Source organism: Scyliorhinus torazame, chromosome 10, assembly GCF_047496885.1.
Source record: "Scyliorhinus torazame isolate Kashiwa2021f chromosome 10, sScyTor2.1, whole genome shotgun sequence".
NCBI lineage: Eukaryota > Metazoa > Chordata > Chondrichthyes > Carcharhiniformes > Scyliorhinidae > Scyliorhinus > Scyliorhinus torazame.
Genome location: NC_092716.1, coordinates 130,754,842 through 130,771,775, shown reverse-complemented (window position 1 = coordinate 130,771,775; position 16,934 = coordinate 130,754,842). Strand labels below are relative to the sequence as shown.

Here is a 16,934-nt window from a genome sequence, read left to right as displayed (position 1 = left end):
ATTCAGTGTCAATCTCAGTATTAAGCACACGGCATTGTGGCAGGATTCAGTGAGAATCTCAGTATTAAACACATGGCATTGTGACAGGATTCAGTGTCAATCTCAGTATTAAGCACATGGCATTGTGACAGGATTCAGTGTCAATCTCAGTATTAAGCACACGGCATTGTGACAGGACTCAGTAACAATCTCAGTATTAAGCACATGGCATTGTGACAGGATTCAGTGTCAATCTCAGTATTAAGCACATGGCATTGTGACGGGATTCAGTGTCAATCTCAGTATTAACACATGGCATTGTGACGGGATTCAGTGTCAATCTCAGTATTAAGCACATGGCATTGTGACAGGATTCAGTGTCAATCTCAGTATTAAGCACACGGCATTGTGACAGGATTCAGTGTCAATCTCAGTATTAAGCACATGGTGGTGTGACAGGATTCAGTGTCGATCTCAGTATTAACACATGACATTGTGACAGGATTCATTGACAATCTCAGTATTAAGCACATGGCATTGTGACAGGATTCATTGACAATCTCAGTATTAAGCACACGGCATTGTGACAGGATTCAGTGACAATCTCAGTATTAAGCACACGGCATTGTGGCAGGATTCAGTGACAATCTCAGTATTAAACACATGGCATTGTGACAGGATTCAGTGTCAATCTCAGTATTAAGCACATGGCATTGTGACAGGATTCAGTGTCAATCTCAGTATTAAGCACACGGCATTGTGACAGGATTCAGTGACAATCTCAGTATTAAGCACATGGCATTGTGACAGGATTCAGTGTCAATCTCAGTATTAAGCACATGGCATTGTGACGGGATTCAGTGTCAATCTTAGTATTAAGCGCATGGCATTGTGACAGGATTCAGTGTCAATCTCAGTATTAAGCACAAGGCATTGTGACAGGATTCAGTGTCAATCTCAGTATTAAGCACATGGCATTGTGACAGGATTCATTGACAATCTCAGTATTAAGCACACGGCATTGTGACAGGATTCAGTGACAATCTCAGTATTAAGCACACGGCATTGTGGCAGGATTCAGTGAGAATCTCAGTATTAAACACATGGCATTGTGACAGTATTCAGTGTCAATCTCAGTATTAAGCACATGGCATTGTGACAGGATTCAGTGTCAATCTCAGTATTAAGCACACGGCATTGTGACAGGATTCAGTAACAATCTCAGTATTAAGCACATGGCATTGTGACAGGATTCAGTGTCAATCTCAGTATTAAGCACATGGCATTGTGACGGGATTCAGTGTCAATCTCAGTATTAACACATGGCATTGTGACGGGATTCAGTGTCAATCTCAGTATTAAGCACATGGCATTGTGACAGGATTCAGTGTCAATCTCAGTATTAAGCACACGGCATTGTGACAGGATTCAGTGTCAATCTCAGTATTAAGCACATGGTGGTGTGACAGGATTCAGTGTCGATCTCAGTATTAACACACGACATTGTGACAGGATTCATTGACAATCTCAGTATTAAGCACATGGCATTGTGACAGGATTCATTGACAATCTCAGTATTAAGCACACGGCATTGTGACAGGATTCAGTGACAATCTCAATATTAAGCACACGGCATTGTGGCAGGATTCAGTGACAATCTCAGTATTAAACACATGGCATTGTGACAGGATTCAGTGTCAATCTCAGTATTAAGCACATGGCATTGTGACAGGATTCAGTGTCAATCTCAGTATTAAGCACACGGCATTGTGACAGGATTCAGTGACAATCTCAGTATTAAGCACATGGCATTGTGACAGGATTCAGTGTCAATCTCAGTATTAAGCACATGCCATTGTGACGGGATTCAGTGTCAATCTTAGTATTAAGCACATGGCATTGTGACTGGATTCAGTGTCAATCTCAGTATTAAGCACACGGCATTGTGACAGGATTCAGTGTCAATCTCAGTATTAAGCACATGGCATTGTGACAGGATTCAGAGTCAATCTCAGTTTAAACACACTTCTGATGGTGCTCGGTGTCTGACACCCTGTGTTAAACATTCAGCCACATTATGAATACTGTGATAAAGCCAGTATCAAAGTCACACACTCAATCTCGGACCCACTAATTAGCTAATGTTAAATACACTCACCCAGGGTCATGTTCCATTCACAATAAATGGTTCGAAAACATCGACATGTCAGCTGCCAGTTATATTGTTAATCTAGTAATCCGTACAGTGCAGAAGGAGGCTGTTCGGCCCATCGCGTCTGCACCGACCCTTGGAAAGAGCACCCTACTTAAGCCCAGACCACCACCTATCCCTGTAACCCAGTAACCCCACCTAACCTCTTTACACTAAGGGATAATTTAGCATGGCCAATCCACCCAACCTGCACGTAACCTAATGTAGAATTCCTTTGACTGTTCTGTGACATTCTGGATGTAATTGAATGGATTTGCAAACTGAAGCATTTTGAGAATCCTCCACAAATTGGGACATCTCAAAGCCCAGCTCTCATGTGCTGTTGTCCTGGAGTTGGAATCGTACCTCAATGGTGGAAGTCTTGAGTAGAGCGATCTGATCTTCTCGGGTGAGATCCAGGAACCCTGGCAGCTGCTTTGCAAAGTCAACTATTTCCTGAACGGAGATGATTGCCAGTTCAGTGAAGTGTGCAAATCTCTGCTGCCTCATCTCTCGATTGTGTGAATCAACACTCTGCGGCCAAGGCTATGGGAGAAAGGTTGCAAAGAATGCTGACCTCATCAGTAGGATAGAGGATGTAGGATATAGGTTTGGAGCAGTTACAGAAAAGGACAAATTAAAATCAAATGTAAATACACACAACTAAAAGAAGGCAACTTTCAATGTGTTGAAAAGGAATATGTATCTTAAAGATAGAGCTGTCTGGGTACTGTTACAATGAAAAAGAGATGGGATGAGAACTGTCAAGGTTAATAATTGTGTAGAGAACCAAGCTAAATATGCGATGTCCCCATGATCTGAAAAGACAGGCAAAGAGAGAGCACGAGAATAGGTTTGAGGCTAACTAAAAAGGGAACTCAAAAGTATTTATAAACATACAAATAATGAAAAGGTAGTCAAGGGAAAGGTAGGAATCAAGGAGATTGTCATGTGGAGACAAAGAGTATGGCATATCAAACAGCATTTGGCAGCTGTGGCCCAGTTTGTAGAACTCTTGCCGTGAGAGTCCTGAACTATTGATCTTCTCACCATCCCTCCAACTCCCAATCAATTTCCTACACCCTCATTGCGGTGGGAGGTGGGGCGCAGTTCACTGGCAGCGGGATTCTCTTCTCCCGCCGCTGTCAATGGGGTTTCCTATTGAAGCCCCCTCCCAGGCCACTGGGAAACCCGGAGCAGGGGTGCGATGCCAGCAAAATCGGACAATCCCACCGCCTGTGAACAGGAGGAGAACTCCAACCATTATTTCATTGGAGGCAGTCCAGAGAAGGTTCACTCAGATGATTCCCAGTATGGAGGGATTGTTTTATGAGCAAAGGTTGAACAGGTTGGGACTCGACTGATTGGAATTTAGAAGAATGGGAGGTGGTCTCACTGAAACATACAGGATTCTTCAAGGGCTTGACAGGGTAAATGCTGAGAGGGTGTTTCCCCTCATGGGAGAGTCCAGGATCAGAGGGCATAGTCTCAAAATAAAGCAGTGCTCATTTGAGACTGAGATGAGGAGGAATTTCTTCTCTCAGAGGGCTAATAGTCTTTGGAACTCCTTGTCACAGAGAGCTGTAGACAAAGAGTCCTTGTGTATATTTAAGGCTGAGATAGATAGATTCTTGATGAGTAAGAGAATGACGGGCTACGAGGGAAGGGCAGGAAAGTGGACATGAGGAAAGTCAGATCAGCCATGATCCTATTAAATGGCAGAGTAGGTTCAAGGGGCCGAATGGCCTACTCCTGTTCCTGTTTCGCATGGTCTTATGATCAGCCAAACTGCAAGGCCAAACTCATGGCCTCTACCATCTAGAAGGGCAAAGGCAACAGATACCCGGGAACACCACCACCTGGAGGTTCCCCTCCCAGTCACTCACCACCCTGACTTGGAAATATATCGCCGTTCCTTCACTGTCACTGGGTCTAACTCCTGGAACTCCCTCCCTAACAGCACTCTGGGTGTACCTACACCAAATGGACTGCAGCGAATCAAGAAGGCAGCTCACCACCACATTCTGAAGGGCAATTAGGGATGGACAATGAATGCTGGCTGAGGCAGCGATACCAACATCCCATAAAATAATTTCCAAAAAGTTGACAACTGACCTGGCATGGGTGGTTTGTGCAAACAATTCACTCCAGATGGTTAGAGGTTAGAGCCTGTCAATTGGTCAATGGGCAAAATGCCAAATTGCTTTTTGTTGTGTGTGATATTTCTGCTCTAGAAGTAACTCCAAATAATGCAATTTATTCAGCACATTTGTATGCTTTACAGGTAGGATGAAAGACTTTAAAAGCCCATCTCGTCTGCGCCGGTCAAAAACAACCACCTGACTATTCTGATCCTATTTTCCAGCACTTGCAAATGCATATCTAAATACTTCTTAAATGTTATGAGGGTCTCTGCCTCCACCACCCTTTCAGGCAGCGAGTTCCAAACTCCCACCATCCTCTGGTTAAAAAGTTTCTCCTCACATCCCCTCTAAACCTCCTGCCCCTTACCTTAAATCTGTGCCCACTGGCCATTGACCCCAAGGGGAAAGGTTTCTTCCTGTCTACTCTATGCCCCTCATAATTTTATACATCCCAATCATGTCCCCCCTCAGTCTCCTCTGCTCCAAGGAAAACAACCCCAGTCTATCCAAGTTCTCTCCAGAACTGCATACAATTTTCAAGCTCTGGCCGAACCAATGTTTTATACAGTTCCAGCATAATCTTCCTGCTCTTAAACTTTATGCCTTGGCTAATAAAGGCAAGTATACCATAAGTCTTCTCAAACACTGTATCCACCTGCCCTGCTACCTTATGGGACCGGTGTACATGTACACCAAGGTCCCTCTGACCCTCGGTGCTTGCAGGGTCCTGCCATTTGGCCTACCTAAGTGTATCACCTCACACTTATGCGGATTGAATTCCATTTGCCACTGATCTGCCCATCTGACCAGCCCGTCTATATCCTCCTGTAATCTAAGCCTATCTTCCTCGCTATTTACCACCGCACCAATTTTTGGATCTTCAACAAGCTTACTGATCAACCCTCCTACATTCATATCTAAATCATTTATATAAACAACAAACAGCAAGAGTCTCAACACTGATCCCAACTGGACCCCACTGGACATAGGCTTCCAGTCAGAAAAACACCCCTCGGTCGTCACCTTCTGCTTCCTGCCACTCAACTAATTTTGGATCCAATTTGCCAAATTTCCTTGGATTCCATGGGCTCTGGCCTTCACTATCAATCTCCCATGAGTGATATATCAATAGCCTTGCTGAAGTCCAAATAGATTACGTCAAATACATTTCCCTCATCTACACACCTGGTCACCTCTTCAAGAAATTCAATCAAGCTGGTCAGACACGACCCCCTCTGAACAAAACCATGCTGACTGTTCCTGATTAATCCCTGCTTCTCTGAATGCAGATTCATTCTGTCTCTCAGAATTGCTTCCAATAGTATCCCCACACTGAGGATAGACTGACTGGCCTGTAGTTTCCTGGTTTATCCCTTCCTCCCTTCTTGAAAAATGGTACCACATTGGCTTTCCTCCAGTCCTCTGGTACCTCTCCTGTGGCCAGAGAGGAATTGAAAATTATTGCCAGCGCTTCTGCTATGCTATTTCCTGCCTTGTCTCACTCAACAGTCTGGGATACATTTCATCTGGCCCTGAATATTTGTCTACTTTTAAGCCTGCCAGGCCACTCAGATTTGTCTACTTTTAAGCCTGCCAGGCCACTCAGATTTGTCTACTTTTAAGCCTGCCAGGCCACTCAGATTTGTCTACTTTTAATCCTGCCAGACCACTCAGAACCTCCTCTCTGTCTATGTTAATTTCTTTAATTTTATCACAGTCCTTTTCCCTGATTTCTATACCCACACCATCCCTCTGACGAGTGAACACTGACAGAAAGTATTCATTCAGAACCCTACCTACTTCCTCTGGCTCCACACACAAATTACCACTGTGGTCCTTAATGAACCCTACTCTTTCCCCAGTTATCGTTTTACCCTTAATATAGTTGTACAACAACGTAGGATTTTCCTTACTTAACCTGCCAGTATCCTTTCATGTCTCCTTTTTGCTCTCCTAATTTCCTTAAGTTCCCTCTTGTACATTCTATATGCCCCTTGGTCTTCTGCTGTTTTGAGCCCTCAAAATCTGCCATAAGCCTCCCTTTGTCTCCTTATCCAATGCTGAATATCCCTCGATATCCAGGGTTCACTGGATTTGTTGGTCCTACCCTTTTTATTGATTGGAACATGTTGTACTCTGCCTATTTCCTTCTTGAATGCTCCCCACTGTTCTGTCATACATTTACCTAAAAGTGTCTACTCCCAGTCCACTCTGGCCAAATCATATCTGACCTTATTAAAATTGGTCTTCCCTCAGTTTAGAACTTTGATTTAAGGTCCATCCTTGTCCTTTTCCAGAACAATCTTCATAATTCCTAAGCCCAATGATCTTCAGCTGCTTCATTAATGACCTCCCTTCAATTATAAAGTCAGAAGTGGGGATGTTTGCGGATGACTGCACAATGTTCAGCACCATTCGCGACTCCTCAGACAATGAAGCAGCCCATGTCCAAATGCAACAAGATCTGGACAATATCCAGGCTTGGGCTGACAAGTGGCAAGTACCGTTCGCGCCACACAAGTGCCTGGAAATTACCATCTCCAACAAGAGGGGATCTAACCACTGCCCCTTGCATTCAATGGCATTACCATCACTGAATCCCCCAAAATCAACATCCTGGAAGTTACCATTGACCAGAAACTGAACTGGAATAGCCATATAAATACTATGGCTACAAGAGCAGGTCAGACGCCAGGAATCCTGCAGCGAGTAACTCATTTCCTGACTCCTCAAAGCCTGTCCACCATCAACAAGGGACAAGTCAGGAGTGTAATGGAATACTCCCCACTTGCCTGGATGAGTGCAGCTCCAACAACACTCAAGAAACTTGACACCGTATAAAGAAAGGAGGGAGGTACTGAAGCGGGAAATTAGGAGGACACACTGTTGGCATCGCTCTGCATCACAAACCAGTCATCCAGCCAATTAAACTAACTGACTCCCCCACCCTCCTGCAAACATGAGGTCATTCAAATGTGCTGCCCCTGTCTAAACTTTCAGCAAGTCCTGTACCCCATCACCCCGCTGTTCACTGGCCGGCATTGTCATGCCAAGTCTTCATTTTCAAATTCTGACCCTCCTATTCAAATCCCTCCAGAGCTTAGCCTTTCTCTATCTCTGTGACCACCTCCATCATCACAGCCCTCCAGAATATCTGCACTCGTCTAATTCTGGTCTCTTGTGCATCCCCAATTGTATTTGGTCCACCACTGGTAACTTTAGTTGCCTTGGCCCCAAGCGCTGGAATGCCCTCCCTGTACTGGGGAGACAGTCTCAGAATAAAGGCGAAACAATGTAGGGCTGGGATGAGTAGGGGTTTCGCCACTTAGAGGAATTCACTACCCCTGGGGGCTATGGAAACTCAGTCATCGAGTATGCGCAAAACAAAGACCGATATATTTCTAGATACCAATGACATCAAGGGATATGGGAATAGTGGAGGAGGCTGACTTTGAGGTGAAGCTCAGCCATGAACTAATTCAATGATGGAGCCGGCTCAAGGGACTGATTGGCCTATTTCTGTTCCTAATTCCTATCATTTCCTTTAAGACACCTCTTATAACATACCTTTTTACCTCTAACTTAATATGTGCTTGTGATAACCCTCACGAGGACCATGGGGTATCACTGACTGATCTCCCCGTGGACTTTGTCGAATACTGATTCCTGTGATGAGCGGACGAAGATCCTCCCCAGCTGGGGCACCTTAGCGGGACCATTAAATGTAGATTTAGCATGGCCAATCCACCTAACCTGCACATCTTTGGATTCCGTGAGGAAACCGGAGTACCTGGAGGATCTTCCAGGTTTCTTCTGGCTGCTCCAGTTTCCTCCCACAAGTCCTGAAAGACGTGCTGTTAGGTAATTTGGACATTCTGAATTCTCCCTCAGTGTACCTGAACAGGCGCTGGAATGTAACTTCAATAACTACATTATAGCCCTCCTCCCAACCCTCCTAATTAATGTAAGTCTACTTGTAACAATAAAGATTATTATTGTTAAAAGTGTGAGGTGGTGCATAGAATTTACAGTGCAGAAGGAGGCTATTCAGCCCATTGAGCCTGCACTGGCCCTCGGAAAGAGCACCCTTTTTAAACCCACACCTCCACCTGTAACCCAGTAACTCCGCTTAACCTTTTTTTTGGACACAAAGGGCAATTTTTCATGGCCGATCCACCTAACCTGCACATCTTTGGACTGTGGGATTAAACTGGAGCACCTGGAGGAAACCCATGCAGACACGGGGAGAACGTGCAGACTCCACACACAGTGACCCAAGCGGGAATCGAACCTGGAACCCTGGAGCTGTGAAGCAACTGTGCTAACCACTGTGCTGCCATGCTGCATGTTATGATGTGGAGATGCCGGCGTTGGACTGGGGTGAGCACAATACGAAGTCTTACAACACCAGGTTAAAGTCCAACAGGTTTGTTTCGATGTCACTAGCTTTCGGAGCGCTGCTCCTTCCTCAGGTGAATGAAGAGGTCTGTTCCAGAAACACATCTATAGACAAATTCAAAGATGCCAAACAATGCTTGGAATGCGAGCATTAGCAGGTGATTAAATCTTTACAGATCCAGAGATGGGGTAACCCCAGGTTAAAGAGGTGTGAATTGTCTCAAGCCAGGACAGTTGGTCGGGTTTCGCAGGCCAGATGGTGGGGGATGAATGTAATGTGACATGAATCCCAGGTCCAGGTTGAGGCCGCACTCTTGTGTGCGGAACTTGGCTATAAGTTTCTGCTCGGCGATTCTGCGTTGTCGCGGGTCCTGAAGGCCGTCTTGGAGAACGCTTACCCGAGATCAGAGGCTGAATGCCCTTGACTGCTGAAGTGTTCCCCGACTGGAAGGGAACATTCCTGCCTGGTGATTGTTGCGCGAATGAACGGACATCGCGCAACAATCACCAGGCAGGAATGTTCCCTTCCAGTCGGGGAACACTTCAGCAGTCAAGGGCATTCAGCCTCTGATCTCCGGGTAAGCGTTCTCCAAGGCGGCCTTCAGGACCCGCGACAATGCAGAATCGCCGAGCAGAAACTTATAGCCAAGTTCCGCACACATGAGTGCGGCCTCAACCGGGACCTGGGATTCATGTCGCATTACATTCATCCCCCACCATCTGGCCTGCGAAATCCTACCAACTGTCCTGGCTTGAGACAATTCACACCTCTTTAACCTGGGGTTACCCAATCTCTGGATCTGGAAGATTTAATCACCTGCTAATGCTCGCATTCCTAGCATTGTTTGACATTTTTGATTTTGTCTATATATGTGTTTCTGGAACAGACCTCTTCATTCACCTGAGGAAGGAGCAGCGCTCCGAAAGCTAGTGACATCGAAACAAACCTGTTGGACTTTAACCTGGTGTTGTAAGACTTCGTACTATGCTGCATGTTGACAGTGCATTTCCTGTACCGGCTGAGGTGAGTCATCAAGGCCCCCCTTCTCAACCTTGCCCCTTGCCTGAGGTGTGGTGATCCTCAAGTTAAATCACCACTGGTCAGCTCTCCCTCTCAAAGAGGAAAGCAGCCTATGGTCATCTGGGACTATGGTGACTTTAATGGATAGGGAAAGGCAAAACAGACTGAGGGACACAATTCTAAACCAGGTGCAGGAACAGAGAGACACGGGGGTCCAAGTGCACCCAGCTCTGAAGGTGATGGGACATATCATAGAAATCCTACAGAACAAGAGGCCATTTGGCCCATCAATTCTGCACCAATTCTTCAAAAGAGGACCCTACCTAGGCCCAATCCCCCTCCCTATCCCCATAACCCCACCTACCCTTTGGACACTAGGGGCAATTTAGCATGGCCAATCCACCTAACCTGCACATCTTTTGATTGTGGGGGGAAACCGGAGGAAACCCATGCATATACGGGGAGAAAGTGCAAACTCCACACAGACAGTCACCCATGGTCGGAATTGAACCCAGGTCCCTGGAGCTGTGAGGCGTGAGGCAGCAGTGCTAACAACTGTGCCAACGAGTGGTTAGCAAAATATATAGAATCTTGGGCTTCATAAATAGAGACCTTGAGAAGGGTGGTTAGGCTGAACCTGTATAAATCTCTGATTAGGTCACAACTAGAGCATTGTGTCCAGTCCTGGTCACCACACTTTCAGAAGAAGTGAGTGTCCTTGAGGGGTGCAGCGGAGATATCTCAGAATGGTTTCAGGGATGGAGGATTTTAACCGCAGTTAGGGTTGGAGAAGCTGGAGTTGTTCTCCTGGAGCAAAGGTGATTGAGGGGAGATTTGATAGACAGGTAACGATTATAACAGGTTTGGATAAGGTATATGAGGAAAAACTCTTCCCTTTCGCTGACAGTATAAGGACTAGGAGACACATTTAATATTTTGGGCAGGAGATACAAAGAACAAAGAACAATACAGCACAGGAACAGGCCCTTCGGCCCTCCAAGCCTGTACCGGTCATGATTGGCCCAAACTCTCAGCACCAATGGAGCAGGGGAATGTGAGGAAGGGATATTTTTGGACAGTGAGTGGACCTGGAACTCACTGTCCACAAGGTGGGGGAAGCAGAGACATCAATGATTTCAAAAGAAAACTGAATGGACATTGGATGGGCTGCAGGGGTCGAGCAGGTGAGTGGAATGGCTTGATTACTCCACAGAAAGCTAGCACGGCTTTGATGGGCCAAATAACATTCTTCAGTGCTGGAAGTGAATCTCACGACCGGAACTTTCCGGCTGTTCACGTCACTGGGATCTTCCGGTCCCACTGACGGTGCATCCCCGCCGCGGATTTCCCAGCGGCGAGTGGTGCATTCAACGGGAAACCCCATTGACAATGCTGAGACCAGAAGATCCCGCTGCTGGCAAATTACGGGCCGCCTCCCGTTGCCGTGAAACACCCAGCAAATTACGAATTAAATCCCAACCACTGACTCTAAATACGCATATCAATCCCCACCTTTGCTCACTCACGGACCATGAAACGAGTCATTATTAGCTATGCTTGTCCTCCTGATGGATACTCTCTTGAATGTTTCATAATATTCATGATGGCTGAGAATGGGAAGTGTCCCTTAGCACGGGAAGCTCAGAAATGAGAAAGCTATTAAAAATACTCTGGCTGCTGAAACACTTGGTTTTGTGGAGGCAGTGTAAATTGGATTTTATTTATCAATTATTTTAAGGAAGAACCTCTACAATGGGTGCACTGAATATAGTATATACCCATTGAATATTATGTGGATAATTGCTCATTGTGGGATAATATACACTCTTTGAAAAGTGTGAGTGAGAAAAGGTTATTGCTAACTTGAGACAAACACTGGAGGGAAAGGATATCACTAAAATCTTAAAGGGGGGATACAAACTGTCAACTGTTGGATTGCTTCACAAAGAAATGAATGGAAGAAATGTTCTAGGTTCACAATGTCATGTTTTGTACAGAATATGGAGGTTTTTGATTTTAACTAGTTTGAAATGTTAATTGTATATTGTTATAACCTGCCTGCTGACCACTGGCTGGGAACTAATGGCAATCCCACAATCCTTAGGGAGTATGAGCTTCCCAATGCGGGGGCGGAGAAATCATTAGCAGGTCCCTGCATAAATAAAGCTGGCCAGTATGGAACCAGCTGGAGAGGAGTGAGCAGCAAGGGAGTTACTGCTGCGTGTATATATATGCTATTGTAAATAATGTTTTCTTTCTGTTCTACAAACTCGTGATGGATTCTTCGTGGCCCCCATAAAACTGGAGACGAGGGTTAAAGTGGATAGTTGTCTATGGTGCTGAAGCCACCTCCCTGGATTTTTGTTGGATACAGGTTGGCAGTTGTTTTCTATTACACCATGCCTCTTTATGGACGTTTGGATGTCTTTGATGCTGCGCTGGAGAGTTGGAACCAGTAGGCACAACGGATGTGTTACTATTTCCGGACAAACAACATCACCGAAAACGAGCGCCAGGTGGTCATTTTGCTCACCGCCTGCGACCCGCACACGTTTGGAGTGATAAGGAGCCTTACGTACCCAGTTGCGCTGAACGCCAAGACGTTTGATGAACTTGTGACCTTAGTGGGGCACCATTTTCACCCAACCTCGTCCACGAAAGTCCAGCGTTACTGGTTTAATACCGCTGAGAGGACCCCAGGAGAATCCCTTGCAGAGTTTCTATCCAGGCTATGTAGCATTGGGGTGTACTGTGACAATGGTGAGACATTGTCAGAAATGTTACGCGACCATTTGGTTTGCGGTATTAACAATGTGGCCACCCAGAGAAAGTTGTTAGCTGAGCCAACATTGACTTTTCAACAGGCCATTCAGATAGTATTGTCCTGAGAGAGTGCAGAACGAGGAGTGCAGGAGCTACAGGGAATGGAGGTGCACGCCTTGGGGCGCAACCCCTTCTGTCCAAAAGCGTCTCCCCGCACCCCTGCCGTACCTTGGGTGGGGCGACGTTCGGATCATTGCCAGTAGCCGCCGGATGTTCCTCCCCGAAGGGAGCCTTCTCCAGAACCGATGGATGAGGAGCCATGTCAGTGTCGGACTTGTGGATGCCGACCCCGTCGTGGACGCCGGTCCTGGGGGCGCCAGAGGCGCCATCGTTCCAACAGAAACTGGGGCCAGCCCAGGGACCGTACCTTCCATTTGGATGAACCTGCGGGGACTACTCCCGAGGACGTGGAGACGGAGGACGACTGCCTGCAGCTGCATTGTGTGGCAGCTCCCCGTGTGGCCCCCATTAACATGACAGTACGGGTCAATGATCACCCGCTTGAGATGGAATTTGACACTGGCGCAGCGGTCTCTGTGATTGCCCTGGGGACATTCGGCCACATCAAGCAGGGTATACAGACCCTTACAATAACTGATACACAGGCCAGTTTGGCCACCTACACGGGGGAACCATTGGATATCGCTGGAACTGTAATGACTCCTGGTGTTTATGGATGCCAGGAGGGGCATTTCCCACTTATTGTGGTGCGCGGCCATGGGCCCAGCCTGTTGGGTCGGGACTGGTTGCGCCATTTGCGGCTGCAGTGGCAGCACATCCTTCAAACAGGTTCTGGAGGGTTGACGGAGGTACTAGGACGGTACCCAGATGTATTCCAGCCCGGTTTGGGGAAGATAAAAGGGGCCGTAGCCCGTATCCAGGTCGAACCAGGAGCCACGCCGTGTTATTTCCAGGCGCTCCCAATGCCTTACACCTTGCTCGAGAAGGTAGAAGGGGAGTTTGCTCGTTTGGAGTCCTTGGGTATTATCAAGCCCGTCCGTTTCGCTGACTGGGCAGCGCCAATTGTACCTGTAATGAAGCCAGATGCCACAGCTTGTTTGTGTGGCGACTATAAACTTACAGTGAATACGGCTGCCCGGCTCAACCGATATCCAATGCCCTGCATAGAAGATCTCTAGGCGAAGCTTGCAGGCGGTCTCTCGTTCACAAAATTAGATATGAGTCACACCTACCTACAGTTGGAGCTGGACCCTGCCTCCCGGCCATATGTAACGATTAATACACACAGGGGCCTGTATAAATATACACGGTTGCCCTTTGGGGTATCCTCTGCCTGCACTATCTTTCAATGCGTCATGGAGGGCATCTTGAGAGGTTTACCGCATGTCGCTGTCTACTTAGACGATATTTTGATTACAGGGATGTTGGAGCAAGAACATTTGGAAAATTTGGAGGCTGTCCTTAGACGCTTCTCAGAGGCTGGAGTCCGTTTACGTCATACAAAGTACGAAGGAAGTGGTCTACGTGGGTTATCGGGTGGACTGTGAAGGTTTGCACCCCGTCGCAGAGAAGGTGCGCGCAATTCAACAGGCCCCCGCCCCGACTGACACTTCGCATCTTCGTTCTTTTCTCGGCCTCGTAAATTATTACGGGAAGTTCCTCCCCAATCTGGCAACTACGCTGGCTCCGTTGCACCTTCTGCTAAAGAAGAATCACACATGGGTTTGGGGTCAACCGCAAGAAACCGCTTTCTGGCGGGTAAAACAGCAATTCTCGTCGTCGGGGTTACTAAGCCACTACGATCCTGGAAAGCCTTTGCTCGTCACATGTGATGCATCCCCGTATGGTATTGGGGCCGTCCTGTCCCACAAGATGGAGAATGGGGCCGAGCGGCCGATAGCTTTCGCCTCCCGCACATTGACTGCAGTGGAAAAGAAGTACGCGCAGATCGAGAAGGGGGGCCTGGCAGTGGTCTTTGCGGTGAAATGCTTCCACCAGTAAGTGTATGGCTGCCATTTCACTATCGTGACTGATCATAAGCCTCTGCTGGGACTTTTCCGAGAGGATAAGCCAATACCGCCCATTGCTTCCGCACGGATCCAGCGCTGGGCTTTGTTGCTCGCTGCCTACGAGTATTCTCTGGAGCACAAACCAGGAACCCAGATAGCGAATGCCGATGCACGGAGACGATTGCCTTTGTTGACCGGCCCCATGTCGACCCCCACGACCGGTGAGGTGGTTGCAACCCTAGATTTTACCCTTGCCTGTCACGGCATCACAGATCCGTGGGTGGACCCAGACGGAGCCAATCCTGTCAAAGGTTCAGCACATAGTCCTGTATGGTGGGCAGCATAGACAGCTCCCAGGCGAGTTGCGGGCATTTTCCTCCAAGCTGTCAGAATTCAGCGTGGAAGACGGTATCCTCTTGTGGGGGACGCGTGTGATTGTCCCGGAAAAAGGCCAGGAGCTGATACTAAGAGACTTGCACAATGGGCATCCAGGTGTGACCAAAATGAAAATGTTGGCCCGGAGCTATGTCTGATGGCCAGGCCTCGCGCCGACATTGAGAAGATGGCCCAAAACTGCTCCATTTGCCAGGAGCATCAGAAGCTTCCGCCGGCCGCGCCCCTACATCACTGGGAATGGCCAGGGCGGCCTTGGGCACGCTTGCATGCAGATTTTGCAGGCCCTTTTCAAGGATCCATATTCCTTCTATTAATTGATGCCCAGTCTAAATGGCTAGAGGTGCATAAGATGCAGGGGACAACGTCCTGCGCAACAATTGAAAAGATGCGTTTATCGTTCAGTACGCATGGCCTCCCCGAGATGCTGGTCACGGATAACGGCACAACATTCATAAATGAAGAGTTTGCGAAGTCCATGAAGATGAACGGCATACACCATATCCCCACCGCTCCATACCACCCGGCTTCCAATGGGTTGGCAGAGCGCGCAGTGCAGACATTCAAACGGGGCCTAAAGAAGCAGTCTTCCGGGTCTATGGGCACGAGACTGGCTCGCTTTTTGTTTTCATATTGGACCACTCCACATGCGGTGACAGGGGTTGCTCCCGTGGAACTCCTAATGGGCCGGAGACTTCGCACCCGTCTTAGTATGGTTTTCCCGGATATTGGCGCAAATGTACGCCGCACACAAGAACGGCAGGGACATGGCCTTTCTTGGCATCGGCCGATTCGGCAGTTTGCGCCCGGTGACCCAGTGTTCGTTCGGAATTTTGCTGCTGGTGCCCAGTGTGTCCCTGGCGTTATCTTTCGACGAATGGGCCCTATCTCTTACCAGGTGCAAGCCCAGGGTCGTCTCCAGCGCAAGCATGTAGACCACGTTCGGTCCAGAAGACCGCCTCTTCGAAAGATTCCCTGCCCCTGGAGCTCACTTCTACAGCCGCAGAGACCAGACACAGTGGAGGGTGTTGTCATGATATGCAAACATGCAGCTAATGAAAACATAGAATAGGACACGGCCAATGAGCAGTCAGGACACTCAGGGATGGTATCTCACTATAAAATGGATGAGGCACTCACACCCCGCCTCTTTCCACAGACTAACATCTCTAGAGTGAGACAGGGTGATCCTCAGCATCACACCCCAGCACGTGGCTTGGAGCAAGGCTGGTTCAGTTAGACTGAGTTACTACATTTAGATTAGCAGAGAGTCGGACTCATTGAGAACTGTGCTAATAGTTCAATAAAACACATTGAACTCACTTCAAAGTCTGGAGCATCTTTTACTCAAAACTGCATCAAGTGGCAGCTTGTGTTATTCCAAATTACATAACACAACATGATACCAGGAGTCTGTTCAATCTAGTTAGTTCAACTCAGCAAGATCCGTGACGACCAGCGAATGTATACCGACACAATGGAAAAGATTCCGACTCCTCGCCAACTCAGGACCTCCAGCAATCTCAGTGCCAACTGGCGGACATTCAAGCAGAAATTTCAGCTTTACGTCGAAGCATCAGACCTCAATGGTGCGTCTGATGCACGGAAGATAGCTCTTCTCCTCATCACAGCGGGTGATCATGCCTTGGAAATATTCAGCTCCTTTCACTTCGCCGAAGACCAGGACAAGACAAAGTTTCAGACCACCCTGGACAAGTTTGACAGCCACTGTGAGGTGGACACCAACAAAATCTTCGAGTGCTACATATTGAAGCAGCGATTGCGAGGTAAAGACGAATCCTTCAACTCATCTTTCACTAACCTTAGACTGCTAGCGCAATCCTGCAACTTCGGTGATATCACTGACTCCATGATTAGAGATCAAATCGTTTTTGAGTTCACTCTGATCCTCTGAGAGAGCAGCTACTGAATATCAAGCATATGACCCTGCCAGTCGCGATTGAAACATGTACAGTGCATGAGCATGATAAAAATCGCTATTCCTAGTACAAAAC

At 47.4% G+C, this 16,934-nt stretch overlaps 1 protein-coding gene across 9 annotated transcripts in view; it reads right to left on the bottom strand.

Moving 5' to 3' along the window:
• Window positions 1-16,934, bottom strand: part of nr1h3 (nuclear receptor subfamily 1, group H, member 3) — a 376,600-nt gene that overhangs the window by 30,757 nt on the left and 328,909 nt on the right. For 8 of the 9 annotated variants that reach the window (XM_072518739.1, XM_072518740.1, XM_072518743.1 and 5 more), the window contains one exon: window positions 2,537-2,716. The exons of the other annotated variant lie outside the window; for it this stretch is intronic. In XM_072518739.1, the coding sequence (XP_072374840.1) occupies window positions 2,537-2,716 (180 nt within the window). The remainder of the gene's footprint in view (window positions 1-2,536; window positions 2,717-16,934) is intronic. 9 annotated transcript variants of the gene reach the window in all.